Source organism: Leptidea sinapis, chromosome 36 (genome assembly GCF_905404315.1).
Source record: "Leptidea sinapis chromosome 36, ilLepSina1.1, whole genome shotgun sequence".
Lineage (NCBI taxonomy): Eukaryota > Metazoa > Arthropoda > Insecta > Lepidoptera > Pieridae > Leptidea > Leptidea sinapis.
Genome location: NC_066300.1, coordinates 5,960,605 through 5,977,202, shown reverse-complemented (window position 1 = coordinate 5,977,202; position 16,598 = coordinate 5,960,605). Strand labels below are relative to the sequence as shown.

At 33.8% G+C, this 16,598-nt stretch overlaps 3 protein-coding genes across 3 annotated transcripts in view; 1 reads left to right on the top strand and 2 right to left on the bottom strand.

Moving 5' to 3' along the window:
• The window catches only part of LOC126975575 (dystrophin, isoforms A/C/F/G/H), a 657,038-nt gene that overhangs the window by 356,201 nt on the left and 284,239 nt on the right, over positions 1 to 16,598 (bottom strand). The gene's annotated exons all lie outside the window — the stretch shown is intronic.
• Positions 8,588 to 11,271, top strand: LOC126975580 (uncharacterized). The gene is made up of 2 exons (XM_050823530.1): positions 8,588 to 9,004; positions 10,425 to 11,271. Exons 1-2 carry the CDS (start codon positions 8,821 to 8,823, stop codon positions 11,165 to 11,167), a joined length of 927 nt encoding a protein of 308 aa, XP_050679487.1. The 5' UTR covers positions 8,588 to 8,820; the 3' UTR covers positions 11,168 to 11,271.
• LOC126975579 (uncharacterized) lies at positions 9,010 to 11,661 on the bottom strand. Its single transcript, XM_050823529.1, has 2 exons — positions 11,259 to 11,661; positions 9,010 to 9,953 (listed from the first exon to the last, which is right to left on the bottom strand). Exons 1-2 carry the CDS (start codon positions 11,552 to 11,554, stop codon positions 9,065 to 9,067), a joined length of 1,185 nt encoding a protein of 394 aa, XP_050679486.1. The 5' UTR covers positions 11,555 to 11,661; the 3' UTR covers positions 9,010 to 9,064.

Sequence of the window (16,598 nt, the reverse complement as noted above, 5' to 3'; positions counted from 1 at the left end):
CTTGCGGACCATTATTTAAAAAACATCTGCAGTTCATACTGATTCCAAAAAGGTATAATTAATCATTATTGTGAAACAATAAAAGACAATAATTATTTTAAATCAACATTAGATAGCAATTTCTTGGCGGAATTTACAATAAAACAAAAGTAAATAGTTAGAATTTTTTTATTTATTTCTTATAATAAATGTTCGAAATGTCTTCCTCTTACTCTAAGGCATAGCCGGCATCTTCTTATAAAATTTCTTTTTAAACTTTTTAACGCCCTTTCATTATTTTTGACTTTTTCACTCACCACATTCAGTTTTTGTCTTAGCTGTCTTTCGTTATCGTTAACGGTTTCATATACGGATTCTTTAAAATATCCCCATAAAAAATAATCCAATGGATTAAGATCAGGTGATCGAGCTGGCCATGGGATTGTACCTCCTCGTCCAATCCACCTACTTGGGTAAGACTCGTTTAAATATTCCCTCACTTGTCTGCAATAATGAGCGGGTGCGCCATCATGCTGTAACCACATCCTCTCACATACCTCCTGTGGTACATTTGCTAATAAATTACTTAAGTCATTTCTTAAAAATTGCAAGTACCGAGCACCATTAAGCCTCGGTGGGAGCTCAAATGGACCAATAAGTTTACCATCTAAGATTCCAGCCCACAAATTGACTCCAAACTGGTGCTGGAATCTATCTTCTCGTACAATACGTGGATTCACAACAGCCCATTCATGTAAATTATGAATGTTAAACACTCCAACTCTTTTAAAACACGATTCATCGCTCCATAATATTGAATTGAAAAATAGTGGATCTTGTCGGCATCGGCGAAGCATCTCTGCACAAAAATCTATCCTCCGTTGATAATCAGCAGGTAATAGTGCCTGCACTCGTTGAATATGATAAGGGTATAAACTGTTTCTTTTTAAAATGCGATGTACTGTTGTTTTTGCTATACCAGTACGTCTTGAAATACGACGAACACTCGTAGAAGGTTCTTCTGTCACTTCGGCCAGTATTTGAAGTTCATCGACTCTTCTAGGTCTTCCCACGTTGTTTGCAGCTCCGGGAATTCTGCCTTCTAAATACGCGTTATTTACACGGAGAAAAATTCGATGATCCGGATAGCGGTCGCGATTAGGATAGCGCTCACGATACGTACGGGCTGCTTGCCGAGCGTTTGCATTACACAGACCGTAAATAAAATACATCTCAGCATATTCACGAGGAGTATAGGTATTAGGCATTTTATAAAATCCGGGCAAACAGTATCCAAATCACAAAGACAAACAAGGTCCAATTCAAGCGTCAGTCACCAAAAAAAAGAGTCGTAATGGTAGCGAAGTAAAAAACACGTGTGCAGCTACGAGCTATGAGCAAGTCTCTGATGAAACTAAGAATAATTTGAAAAATTAGGGTGTGGGGATCATAGGCGTCGGCCAATAGGACCCCGTAAACGAAAAAGGTACCTGAGCGAGAAAGAGATAGCATATTGTGTTATCTCTCTCTCGATAACAAAATAATTCTCAGAATAGATAGCGCTTAAATGTTTCTCGCAATTGGAGTCTAAAATTGGTTATTAAGTTATTTTTTTTGTAAAATGTAATATTGTTATACCTTTTTGGAATCAGTATGAACTGCAGATGTTTTTTAAATAATGGTCCGCAAGGCTGTCATACATTTTTTTTGCACTAGCTTGCTTCAAACATCACGTTGCAAATTTAGTTATTTGATATTTGCGCATGTTTTGGTTTTTAATTTTTAATTTGGCAATATTTATTCACAAAAATGGATTTAATTGTGAAGACACATGTTTCCTCAGCCACCTTAAGTTAAGAAACAGGGCAAAATAAAAATAAAAAATATTTTTTTTCAACTTTTGTGTTGATAAGGGTAGAATTTTCAAAATAATGCTTAAAAAATCATATCTTTTGAACTACTGGCCCTAGAACAGTAAAATTTGGTGTTTTCGAGAGATGATGACCACCCCTATCACGGGTATCCCGTTGGTCCACTGATTACGGGACACCCTGTATAATCAACAACTAGGAAACGCATACAATGACAAATACAATTGGTTACGTCTGCACTATCGGGCTGTCATGTCAAACATGTTAGTATATTCTTACGGCCGTTTTCAATAACCTTTCTATCCTTAGTTTAACTTACTAGAGGTAGATAAATGTATCCTTTTACACTTACTTACATATCAATAACCTATCGACACATAACATTGGACTATAACTAGTAGTAAGCTATATTGGACATAACTATAATATTGACACACTTTTTACACAAATTATCTTGCCCCAAGTTAAGCATATATAGCCTGTGTTGTGGGTTACAAGACAATGATATATTTAGAATAATATACTTACTTAAACATACATTAATTCATATAAACATACATAAATACATTTAAACATATTCATCATATAAATGCTTGCACCTACCGGGATTCGAACCCGGGACCTCTAGCTTTGTAGGTAGGATCGCTAACCACTCGGCTATACAGGTCGTCTATGTCTTACTATGGATAGATAAGTCTTGTCATTAAACGTTGATAGCAATCTATCCATAGCTAGAGATACGTTATTGAAAACGGCCGTTAGTCGATGGTCGAAGTGTTGTTTGCATAATGGGATGTAGCTAGACCCAAAGAAAACGATTAATCGCTTCGGAATGTTTAAATTAATTAATTCTGGCGGAACGACAACCTATCATTCCCAAAAGTAAGGATCTTCTATCGTGGATTGTATGTACTATTTTTCGAGCTCAATAATCTCCCTAGTGTCTGAAGATACAAAGCTCAATGGATACTTTATTATTGTTGTAAAGAGTTGGGATTATGACCTACCATCAATTAACTAGTGCTCTATACTCATTAATTCATGATTAATAAACCAATTGAGGGTCGTTTTCTGATAATGTAACAAGAATATCGTTATAAATAAGACAATAAATAAAATAATTAAACAGTATAGTGTGGTTTGGCATTAAAATTATTTAGGCGCAATAAGGCGAGAAATGCGAGACAGTAAAAAGTCTCTTTTTTGACACAGAGTAACTATAAAATATAAAGTTATCAGCAAAATTGTAAGCAAAGCAACGAAAAATGTAATTTTGAAAACAGTTAAGGTTTAAACGCTTAACCGGATAACCGCACGCATAGCTTACCGGATTAACTCCGGCTTCGATTATTAACCGGATACTTTAATCGTTAATTCACACGGATTTCATTGTTTATATTTCAAACGCTTTTGACAGTAAATAGTATTTAAAAAGAAACTAAAAAACACTCTTTTTACAGAAAATTTAACTAAAAAATAGAAAATAATTCCTGCTTTTAAACTTTAACCAAATTAGGTTCATTTATAAAGACGTGTTTTTGTAGTTTTTTTTAAACTATTATTTGCTTTGCTGAATTAAAAATTATCTTTGGTATTCGAAAATTTCCTAATATTAGATAAACCGGTTAAAAAAATGGTTGAAATTTAAAATTAACATCAATTCCTGCCTTGGTAAATGAAAATTTTATACATTAACAAAAATCTTGTTTTGCAAATTGAAAAATGGAATAATTTTATAATATCATCGGTTATCGATTAACCTACAAAGTTTGAACGAAATCTGGCCGTTTAAAGTGGGTCAAAATCGCGCCCAAATGAGTCGGTTACAAACAAACATACATACAGGTGAAGCTAATAAAAAGCATGTAAAATAATGTCTGAGTAATTATATTCTAATAATTATTCATTTAATACCAGATAAAAAGGATTGCGTGGTTTTATGAAACCACGGTAAAAGTGAAACTTTTTTTTACATGATAGACATTTAACTAAAAATTTTTGGAATAATATTCCATTAAGGGTATAAAAATCGCTTTTTCAATCTTAATTTTATGCTTATAAAATGGGAATGATATGATTAATAGTCTATACACTACACGGTCAGCTGCTGCGAACTGCCGCCCGACCGTCACGCGACATGCAAAACACAAACGAAAAAGTTTGAAACGGTGTAATAAAAGTTTCACTTTAAAATCATTTAAATATGTAGATTTTATCTTTTATAGAAGAGGTGCACAACCGCGATTCGTCACCTGGTGTTAAGTGATCACCACCGCCCACATTCTCCTGCAACACCAGAGGAATACAGGAGCGTAGTCAGCCTTTATTATTTCAAGTTTCCATAAAAACATAAAATGGTGAATTTAATATAACCTCTATATGATCAGACTGTTATCTATTAAGACTGTGAAATTTTTAAAATTGTAAAAATTTGACGAATTGCCATAAAATGGCGATAAAAAGTCTAATAGTACATATAACAGAGAACATCTAAAAATCGTTATTAATTTGAATATTTTTTTCGAAACAAGTGTGTACTGAGTGACCGATTTGAAAGCACATTATTCTTATTAAAATATCATAAAAAACAAAGTTATAATCAAAATTTTAACAAAGGTCAAAGTATAAATATATAATATATAAGCAAAACAAAAGATAGATAACTCTTGATTACGTGTCAGCGTATTGGTACTGGTTTTGATTATATATTGTACCAGTGGTAGGCTCCTCTGCACAGGATGCTAGCTAGATAATGGGTATCACAATGGCGCCTATTTCAGCCGTGAAGCAGTCGTGTGAACATTATTGTGTTTCGCTCTGAAGGGCGCCGTAGCTAGTGAAGTTACTGGACGAATGAGACTTAACATTGTATGTCTCAAGGTGACCAGCGCAACTGTAGTACCTCTCAGTATTTTTGAGTTTATCAAGAATCCAGAGCAGCACTGCATTGTTATGGGCAGGGCGTATCGATTATCATCAGCTGAATGTCCTGCTCGTCTCGTCCCTTATTGTAAAAAAAACCATTCCATAGCTAATATAACAGAGAAGTAGGAATGCAACTAGACTACTAATATAACAGAGAATTCAACATTTCAGAAACAAATTAAATCTCCGTTCAATCACTTTACTGTCACATTTTCGAATGAACATCAACAAGCCATTATATTTGGGAAGGGGACATAATTGTGATTCTAAAAGGGTACATCATAATTCTATCTCGAGTAAAAAATTGCGAGACTGACAGATACTATTATGATGGACTTTTACTCCACGCGAAAATTTCATTCCCTCATTTAAGATTCACTGCCTATTTCAATGCTATATTAATGCCAACTTAAATAGATTTTACTCCATTATTCATACAAAGACGAAAACTAAAAAGCTTAAATTGAATTTTTTTGTAACTAATTCATAATTCAAAAAAAAATTTTCTGACCGATTTTTTTATGGGAAATAGTGACAAACGAACCATACAATCACCAAATGAAAAGTATTGTACCCTGCCCATCACAAAATAGAGCCTCGCAAGATTGTTGAATGAACTCTAAATTATGAGCAGCATCGAAATAGCGCTCGTCTCATGAGACATTAAAAGATTAGTCTGATTTGAGCAGTAATTTCACTAGCTACAGCGTACTATAAAAAGAATACTGGGAGAGTTTCTTGCTGCTTCTTCTCTCTGCGAGCGCCATTTTGTTTCCGAAGCGGTAGAAGTATCTAGTATAATAGAAATGACATCAAAATGAATTGTAAAGGAATCAATTTTGAGAATATACATGCCTTTTATGAGCCTTATTAAACCGAAAAATAAAATATTTTTGGACATGAGTGCAAAATACAGTTGCGAAGATGTAAAAAAAATAAGGTTGACATTTAACACCTATTTTGAGCAATGCACGAACATTAACACAAAGTGAGATACAAACCAAAAGTGTTAGACGAAGATTAAAATTACGTAAACCTGGCCTGTTTTCATCGGTTGTCTAGCAGCAAGAGAAGAGTCTCTAGATAGAAATCTAGATGTATAAATCATCTAAGCTTCCCGTTACTTAAATGTTGTATTGTAGATGCCACAGCAGGCATCCCACGCAAATGACCCTTTTACTGGTAAAAAATGGTAACATCAGATATTAATTAACCCCGCTAATAATAAAGCTGTCACCACTGCCGGGGTATTTTTGACTTCATTTACGGCCGTTCCCAATATACTATCTACAGATAGAGATAAATTACTACTTTTAACTGTCAGTAATTAGCTGTCAATAATCTGAAGCTGTCCGAATATACCCGATAAGTAATTCTTATCGCCTTAAATTGGGACGCGTGAATTGCAATTTTTATACAAACTTCTATCGCTGGAAAGGTATACGTCGTCCCACGGACAGACAGCGTGTACGGATAAGGTGAGTTACCGTCGATAAGTTTATTGGATACAGAAAAGTCAACGATAGTTACTATTTTTATCTCAAGTAAGAGATAGACTGAATATTGGGATCGGCCGGCCGTAAGTAAACTAGAAGTATGGCGAGACCATTAACATATCGCAAATGGAGTCACAAATCAAATCGGTAGATAAGTTTATAATTAAATACAAAACATTTGAATTTTAACAATTAATTTCGTAAAAAGGACTTCGGTTAATTATGATGGATTTAATACTCCGAAGACAAAATTAAATTCGAAATTACTTATTCAAAACGAATTTAAATTAATTATAATGAGAGTCGCAAAGGGTCAAAGCAATGAATGCTAATGTAGAATATGTGAAAACGTGTTATTTACGTTTGCGTTCTCACGCTTCAATTTTAGATGAATGAATGAATAAATGAATGAATAAGCGTTTATTGCAAACAACGTGAAGATTAGTAGAATCAATTTTAGATGATCAACTGCTAAATCGCATGCAATATTCACTGTTTGAGCTGACGCAATTAAATTCATGCGATAAAAATCGATTAAAACTTGGTTTGACAACTTATAAATTATGTCGCTTAAGATTATCTGAGTTATTCATAAGCAAAAATAAATTAAAAAATTATTTAGGATTTTTCATATGATAATGGCTGAATTCTTATATAAAGCATACTTAAAATGTTCAAACTTTACTTATTATAACCTAAGATCCCATTGCTAGATTATGCAAGTATCTGTGGCAATCTCTGCATTTTCATTTCAATTCTTAACATAATTTCCTTTAAAATTACGTAAAATTTATTTGAAAAACCTATAGTTGCAATCTATATCAGCAAATAAAAATACAAAAATTAATTGCAGGTAGTTGCAGTAAGGTTTGTATAGGTAACCTATCGCTTATACATTGCATACTCCCACGGCAATCATTTAAAATTATTTTTATCAATAAAACAGAATTTAGCTGAATTGAGCAGTGGGATCTTGTAATATTACGTAGAACTGAGCTTAGTATGATAAAACGCAAACTTGTAAGAGCATTGGGCTGCCTTTGCTTAAGCTCAGCATTATTTCGGATGTCCAATGACTATAAAAACGAAATCAACACAAAGCTAAATTTTACGTAAGTAAAGTATAAGTACAGTCTAAGTACGCTCTATAGATCTGAAGTTACGAACCTATCTATATACGAATTTTTGCTCTTAATAGTGATTTTCGTTATTATAACACTAGAAATGAGGGATTGCTTGTAATTAATTCTAGTAGGCTTCATAAGATACATAATAGCTTTAAGGGTAAATGTATATACTTTTATAATAAAGTCCCAGCCACTGTTCAGGCATTATCCATTAATTAATTTAAATGTTTTTTAAAAAAATGGCTCTGTCCTAAATCCTACTACTCCACAGCTGAATATCTAAGTGATCGGACAGCCTGGGACTAGATAATGATTATTACTAAGCAATAGCAGTGACAGTACAATATTGTATATTTTTATTAAAACGAGCGCAAAAAAGAATTCTGTGAGAGTTTCTTGCGCCGCTTCTTCTCTCTCAGAGCGCCATTTGTTTCCGAAGCGGTAGTAGTATCTAGCATATTAGAAATTACATCAAAAGGAATCATCTAAAGTAATCAATTTCGAGAAAATAAATGCCTTTTATCGTAGATAACTTCTATAATATCAATCTTCTACAAAACCACAATTATCACACAAAATACACAAATGTAACGAAACAACATGTAATTTAAATGTATAACGTATCTAAAAACACATGATATCGCATCACTTTCAACAAATCGCATACAATAAATCGACGGGAAGTGTACAACAGTTTGGCAACTCTATTTGAATTATGATACATAAAAGCTCGCTAGTAATTAAAATGTTTCAACTCTGACAATTCGCTCTCTGTTGGTTATGTTGTGGTTTAGCAGTTTATGATTGCTTTCGTTATTTGGAGGGATGATGCTGTTAAATGCAATTCTTGTAGATCATATTATCTATACATCTATACATATAAATAAAATTCGAGTGTCTGTTTGTGATATTGAAATAACCGTTTTTTACTACATGTATATGAATATATATACGGTACATACACCAAAAAGTACATTTTTTACAATTTTTGTCTGTTTGTTCCAGCTAATCTCTGAAATGGCTGGACCTATTTTGACGGGACTTTTTTTAGCAGGTAGCTGATGTAATAAGGAGTAACTTAGGCTACGTTTATTTAGAAACCATCTTTTAATTTTGTGAAAATAAAGTAACAAGTAGTAAAAAATAAAGTAACTCCCGGAAGCTTAGTATGTCTCGTAAGGCTAAGTTCATATGGCCGCGCGGTACCGCGCGGAACTACGAACCGCGCGGCACAAGATCAATATAAACGATAATTATCGTCTACATTACCGCGCGGTACCGCACGCCAACGCGCGGCGCGCTCTGACCCGCGCGCAAGATCTAGAACCGCGCGCTGCCGCGCGGCCCAAGTATTTCAAACCTGTATCGACCTGTTCAGTTGATCCGCGCGCCTTGAGACGGAAAGACACATAGATCGATGCAATGAGTACCGAAGATGACATTGTGCCTATCGATTTGCTTATCGACGAAATCGAAAAAAGAGATGCGATTTGGAATCTTAACTCTAAGGATTATTCAAATAAAATATTAAAAAGAAGGTCTTGGGAAGAACTAGTTTTAATTTTTTGCAAAAATGATGATTCCGAAGAAAAAAAGAAAAATTTGGGTAAGTTGTTTTTTAATTAGTTTTATTTATTTAAAATAAGTTTTATAAAATCATCACCTATTACACCATTTTATCTTGCCAATCTAATTTACCTTCAGTAACAAAATAATTTGTGAATTTAGTTCGAATATTATCTACTTCATGGATTGCTCGTCCACTGTTAGTTGGATTCACATTAGGTAATGGCGCTGGATTGATCATATCATCCTGATTTATACCATCTCTCATCCTTACCAAGTTATGTAAAACACAAATAGCTTTGACGATATCAACAGCAAAATCTATCTTCACGTCTATTGGCCGGTGTAAGATACGCCACTTGTTACACATTATGCCAAATGTACATTCGACATACCTTCGTGCTAAAGAAAGGCGGTAGTTAAATATTTTTTTTTCTTTTGACAACATTTTACCACCATAGGGTCTCATCAAATTTTTAGTCATAGCGAAAGCCTCGTCAGCTACAATTACGTATGGTAGTTTAAATGCATCGCTCTCATTATTTGTGATAGATCTAGGCTCTGGTAAGTTCAACGAATTTTCTGAGAGTTTTTTGAATAATGACGTTTCCTTGAAAACACCCGAATCACTGTCTTTTCCGTAAGCTCCAACGTCTATCCATATGAAGCAATAGTTAGCATCACATAAAGCCATTAAAACTAATGAGAAAAAGTGTTTATAATTGTAATACATTGATCCTGATTCTGGTGGCTGTATTAAACGAACGTGTTTGCCGTCCAACGCTCCAACACAATTTGGAAAATATGCTTTATTTTCAAATTGTATAGATATTTGTGTCCAGATTTCTTTTGTTGGTGGACTCATGACCAAAGTTTTTAAATTTCTCCAAAAAACTTGGCACACTTGCTTAATTATACCCGATATCGTAGACTTGCCAATTTTATAACCATATTGTAACTCTGCAAATGAAGAACCAGTTGCTAGGTACCTGTAACATAATAGTTATTTAAGATACACGTGCATAAAGTAGATCTTTACCGAATAAGTGCTACAGTGAAAACACAAGCATAGCGAGTGTTTACAGTGTGGCACGCGAGCATAAAGTGCATATGCTCACGTGCCACGATAAATATTCCATTTCTATTCCTACTCCTATTCCTCGTCAAATTCCTATTCCCATACCTATTCCTACCCCTACTTACTCCTATTCCTACTCCTATTCCTATTCCTAATTCTATGTCTATGTCTATTTCTTTTAAGGAAATCTTTACTGAATAAGTGCTACAAAGAAAACACATTCATAGCGAGTGTTTACAGTGTGGCACGTGAGCCTAAAGTGCACAAAGTACAATTTGCATAAAGTACGAGTAGGTCATAAGGACTCTTTATGCACCCGTATCGTACAACATTTTTCAATAGTTTTGCAATGAAAACTAATAATTAATTATTTACTTTCTAGGATCGATTTTGCAAAAAAAATGGAAAAATTTACGAGATGCCTATGTAAAAGAACTTAAGAAAACAAAACATTTGAAGTCTGGTTCCTCAGCATCAACACCATCTTCATTTTCGTATTTCCAAAGATTGTCATTTCTTAAACAAGTTGTCCAGAAACGAAAAACTGACAACAGCCTTGATGTTGCGGAAGTTACAGAGAATCCTGATTTGGATAGTGCAGTTAACAGCAGCGGCGTTCAAGCTTCAACAGAAAATGTGCCCCGGAAAAAATTCAAACTTCACCCTGCCGATGAACATTTTGCAAATCTTTTACAACAAAGCATAAATACTCGAAATAATAATGCAGCAGAAAAGAAAGATGACGATGAAGATAAATTATTTTGTCTTTCATTGGTTAGGGAAATAAAAAAAGTTCCTGAAAACCGGCGTTTAAAACTGAAAATTGAAATTTATAATTTATTAGAACGATACCAAGCTACACGAGCACAGCCACTTGAAGATTTTAACTACCCGTCTACTTCATATAGCTCACAACGACCACCCAGAAACTATCATGCTTCATTTCAAAGTTCTCAATATAGCAACCCAATGCAGTACTCTGATAGAGAATCAACACAATATGGCTATACAACTAGTTCATACACTTCACCTCCCACAAGTTCATCGCAAGCAACATCACCCCCGGGTGATGTTACTTGTGACCCGTCATACGAAGATTCTCAAGAATTAGATCTGTTCAATTAAACTAAAAGTTAATTTGCCAAGAAGCCTCGCTCATAATTTCTTATTTTTTATAATTTTTACTGTGATTATGATTAATAAACAGTTAACTTACCGCAATGTTACAATGAGTTTTTCTTTTGGTGATATGCAATATCTTACAGCATTTTCACTGGATTTTAAATCATTTTCAATGAAATCGTATAAAAAATCAAAGGTTGCAACTGACATACGGAAATAATTAAAAAAAATTTCTTCATGTAACCTCAACTTAGGGTATAAGGTGACAAACAGGCTTGAAGAAAGTCTGTCACTTAATATTGGATGCACCCAGTATCGCCTTTGTCGTCTTCTGCGACGTCTCAGTCTTCTATATAAAATCCACAAGCAAATTGCCTCCTCCACGTCCATTGTATATCAATGTTAATGCCAGACTGGCGCTCGTATATACCCTGTCATGTGAACTCTCACATCGCGCGTCGGCGCGCGGTGCCGCGCGGCCATATGAACTTAGCTTAATTCTTACTAATTAAAGCGGATTGAGTCTGTATTTAGAGTAATAATGTTCGTTCTTGTATAACTTGTCAATATAAAATACCTTATTGGTATCATTGAACAAAATATATCTACTTGCTTAGTTTTGAGGTTATGTTCGATTTTGTAAAATATTTCGGAAACGCGGGTTTTTTTTACAAATATAACTTCTGTAGGTGTAAAAATAGTATATGTAGTCTCTCAAAAGCAATGTTTGAATTTGAAGCAACACGGAGTTCCATAAAATAATGGGCATTGTCATTTGATATTAATTACACTGGCAGGTAGCTCAAGTTTGAAGAAGTACCTGACTAAGAATATTGTATTATTTGTGTAATTAATCCCAGAAGTGAGAGTTATCACTTTATAAACATAACAAATTGTTTACTTGAAAATGAAACTTTTGACCAAGAAAATTGTGACATCTGGACTATGAAGCTCTATCTAGAGGCTCGTACCGGTTTTGAGTGTATCCAACGAAATTTAATTACATTTCTCGATTATAGAAAATATAGTTTAGATGAATACGGTTAGCAATAAAAGCAAAACTGGAAAATAATTAAATAAACTTCGTAAGTTTAATATAAAAAGTTGTGTCTGTCGAGATTTGAGCTCTAAGAGCAGTGACCTTAATATAGAGCAAGCCGAAATGAGTGGTTAATTACGCCAACGAGGGAGACTTTTGAAGACGAAACACGGGTAAAAAATTTATGTAGGCAGGTAACGGGTAGAGCAAACGTGCGTCAATCAATCCACGCAACTCTACATTTCTGCCACTTTGAGACTAAAGTTGATTGTCTTGATTGTATGTAAAGCAATGACGCTCTATACATAATGTGATGCAATAAACATACTCAAACGTCAAATAGTCTGTAATGCCTTACACGAGAAAGTCAAAAAAGTAAATGTAAATTAATACAAAATTAAAGTTATTGAATACAGCAGCTGCATCATCTACACACACCGTAAATAAATAAAGGTATTCTGTGAGCATTTTATAAGCGATTATATATAAAAAAGTATACATATATCGGCCGGGGAAATCACACCATCAGGTTTCAGGGGATTAGATAAATTTTACTTAGTTTTGAGTTTAAAGGTACTAATTAAAATTTTCGAGTTTTAGAGGGTGGTTAATATGTATTATATTCGCTTGTTAGTATTAACTGATGACTTTTAAATAAACGAGTTTAAGTTCAACGATACAACGAGGCTTTTCGTAGTGTAGCATCAAGAAAAAACATAAATTTACTATGCCTACAGACAACTCGGTTAAGACGAGATAGTAAGTCTTTTGTTGGGCGATTCATGTACTTTTACAACAAAATGTACAAAACAAATGTGTTACGAAATTCAAAAGACTTCTTTAAAAAGGTTTATGAGGTATAAACGTTACAATATTATAAAATTACTTTCTTAATGATACGGTATTTGGGTACCTTGGGAATAAAACCACCGCCCCAGGCATTTAATCAGATAATTTTATTATACCGAAATTTTATTTGAAAAAAAGAATGCTGATATTTTCACAACCGTTCTTCTCAGGTCTGAAGTATTTTTTGAGGAATGGATGGAATATTTTTCACGCTCAATAATTATAATTTCCAGTTGTATTTTTGATACTATATATCTTTCGATTTATAGAAAATCGGATATAGATATTCTACTATATATTAACACAAGTTGAATTAAATCTTAATATATATAAATTACGTGACACGTTGTTTGTCCGCGATGGACTCCTGAAGTAATGAACGGATTTAAATGGGGATTACTTCATGGAGTGCAGTTTGGTCCAATTTGAGATAGGATAGTTTTTATTTCGATTTGAGACCCATAATTATTTTTATTTTCAATATTTGTTTTGTATGGACATATTTTCTATGAGAGAATTTAGTGACGCCCAGTTTGACAGTTCCGCTGTGAAACAATTTCATTATAACAACATTTATACCAGCATTTTAAAAAAATAATTCATAATGTATTGAAATGTTTTGGCAAATTCCTATTATATATTTTTTTATTATCTGCAGAACAACGTCTATCGGGTCAGCTAGTATTATATATACGATATTTTCACGACTGTGTCGGTAACTTATCTAAATATCCCGTCCCGAGACCCTCAGGAATAAGGATATCTAGTGTTATGATCCTGTTCTATCCCCATTTTAAATATCGTGTGATCGAACGGTAGATTCTTGAAGTTGAGTGTCAGATGTGGATGAACCACTCGCCTATAATATTTGATAATATTATAATAAATAATACTATAATTGTTTAGGAACGACTAGGATTTCAAAAATATATCAATACATATTTTTCATTGTTTTTTTCTAACACTTATAAGCGAAATATTATTATGCTGTGTAATGAAAGTGTTGAACTTATATCGCGGTTCTACCTAAAGCTTTCAATGAAATGCAATTACAAAACAAAAAAATATATTATACCAGTGGGAGGCTACTTTGCACAGGATGCAGGCTAGTTTATGGGTACCACAACGGCGCCTATTTCTGCTGTGAAGATCTTCACGGTCTGAAGGGCGCTGTAGCTAGTGAAATTACTGTGAGACCTAACATCTTATGTCTCAAGGTGACGAGCGCAGTTGTATTGCCGCTCAGAATTTTTGGGGTTTTGCAAGAATCCTGAGCGGTACTGCATTGTAATGGGCAGGGCCTATAAATTACCATCAGCTGAACGTCCTACTCGCCTCGTCCCTTATTTTCATTATAAAAAAAATATGGAGTTCTTATCCTAACGGCGAATAAATCTGTATCATATAACTGAATAGTATCAAAAAAACTAAATTATACACAAATCAACAAAATCATTCAAATAAAAGCCAGATATTTTTCTCGGACCATTTGAATATGCTCTGACAAGGTCAAGCAGAAGTTGTCAACAAAAAGAACAGTTACAGAACTTTCAATCGCAAACGACAATCCGAAAGTCGCTCGTTCACAACTCCCGAACAAGTTCTCCCTATTGGTTTGTCGCCAAAATAGTTGTAAAGGAACTTTTAACTAAAATCGGAATTCCAATTTTAATATTGGTACGTGCTCGCGAATAGCAACTTTAAAACAATAGAATAAGATATAGAATCGTTTAAGTTTACAACTTTAGAGCAGATGTATTCAGTGCTTCAATCGTCGAAATTCTAACAATAGGTTCTTCCTTCTGCATGACTTCAAAGGATATTATATTATTGTAAGTACCTTATTGTATTCTGAGATATAAATAGTAACGATGCAGAGGAAACTGCCGTTTTCTATAAACGATAATATTATGTGTTTCGACTCACACGAGTAGATTATTTTGTTTCTTTATAAAAGCTAATAGTTTTGAGCGTCTATTAATATTAATAGGACAAAAATGTCTGTAATATTTCCCACTTGTCTGATCTCATAAATATTTTATATGAGATTATTATATAACAAGGCATTGCCAGCGAATTTGCCTGCGTAGATTAACATTTATAATAGAAAATAGAAATAGAAATAGAAACACTTTATTAGCATACAAAAAACACTCACACAAAAACACAACAATTTACAATATTAATTAAAATCTTAAAATACTAAATTAAATACCGTAACACTATTATAAAGATTAAAAATAAAGTATTAAAAATAACAGTTGTAACAGTAATAATATAAGTTGTTTGGAACGAAAGAAACATTAATGGGGATCTCGATACAAAACGGTTTTTTTAAACGTAGTTTTTTTTACTTGCATAAAGATTTGTAGACTACTCTGTTGTTGACTGGGACTGAGTTTTGATAGTTTTTTATATGTCAGTAGTATCCGACTCCGCTTACCACTAGTCTGTCTTTCAGCCTACCAAGTTTGGCCATAAATACTGTTTCAATAACAAATACTGTTTAAATAAAAATAAACAAAATATTATTATTATATATTATAGTTGAATTTGGAATCTGTCATTTTCATATGTTTGTTCATTGAGTTTTCTCATTTTGGTGCCATTGTACAATATTTTGCGATATTTAAATGAAGTGGGGTGATAAAGAGAACCAAATCGCTGTGATTGCTTCCCACAAAATATGAATATAATATTATATAGGTATGGAGCCTAATGCAATTTTTAAAACTATCCATACGCTTGGAATTAGTAAAATGTTTGTGTACCGGGCTATTAGTAGGTACAATGAGACCTCCTCTGTTTGTGACGGAAAAAGATATGGCCGTCCACGTAGTGTTCGTACGAAAGAGGTGGTCAAAGCAGCAAGGGAAAGAATTCGAAGAAATCCTGTCATTAGGGGTATTAGCTAGGAAGGAGTGAGGTATCAAAACATGGTTCACAAATGTATCACAAAACCATTCTTAAGCAGTTAGTGAAGCCGCTTAACAACACCATGTTCAATAACCAAGTAAGGTCCTTCCAGTAAGACAGCACTGGGTCATAAAGCTCGGTCTACGCAATCTTGGTTGGAAACGAACGTTTCCGACTTTTTGGGAGCTGAAGACTGGCCTTCCGCGTCGTCTAGTCCCGATCTTAATCCGCTGGATAATGATTTATGGTCAGTTTTAGAGAGTACGGCTTTCTCTAAACGCCATGGAAAGAGTGCGTGCTAACTGGCTTCAACGTTTAAAGGACTGTATTGCAGCCAATGGAGACCACTTCGTATAAGCTTTTTATATTTCAAAATGTTTTATATTTATGTATTAAACTAAAACACTGTAAAAGTAATAAATGTAATTTGCAATAGAAAAACTTTTGTATTTTGTTTCAGTATTTATGGCAAAACTAGGTATACACAGATTTTTTACGCTAAGCGATGCCCACCGGTCATCAGCCTGTATCTCGAAAATCGCAATAGGCTTTTCCTATTAGACACGGGATTTAAAACAGTGTGTATTGATACAACTTCCGGTATGACGAGAAATAATAAAAATCTAGATG

Bases quoted from the DNA above. Each gene is read 5' to 3' on its own strand.
- LOC126975580 (XM_050823530.1), top strand. From the start codon at position 8,821: ATGAGTACCGAAGATGACATTGTGCCTATCGATTTGCTTATCGACGAA. The intron at 9,005-10,424 runs GTAAGTTGTTTT...TTTACTTTCTAG, and splicing joins AGAAAAAAAGAAAAATTTGG to GATCGATTTTGCAAAAAAAA.
- LOC126975579 (XM_050823529.1), bottom strand. From the start codon at position 11,554: ATGGACGTGGAGGAGGCAATTTGCTTGTGGATTTTATATAGAAGACTG. The intron at 9,954-11,258 runs GTAAGTTAACTG...ATTATGTTACAG, and splicing joins AAACTCATTGTAACATTGCG to GTACCTAGCAACTGGTTCTT.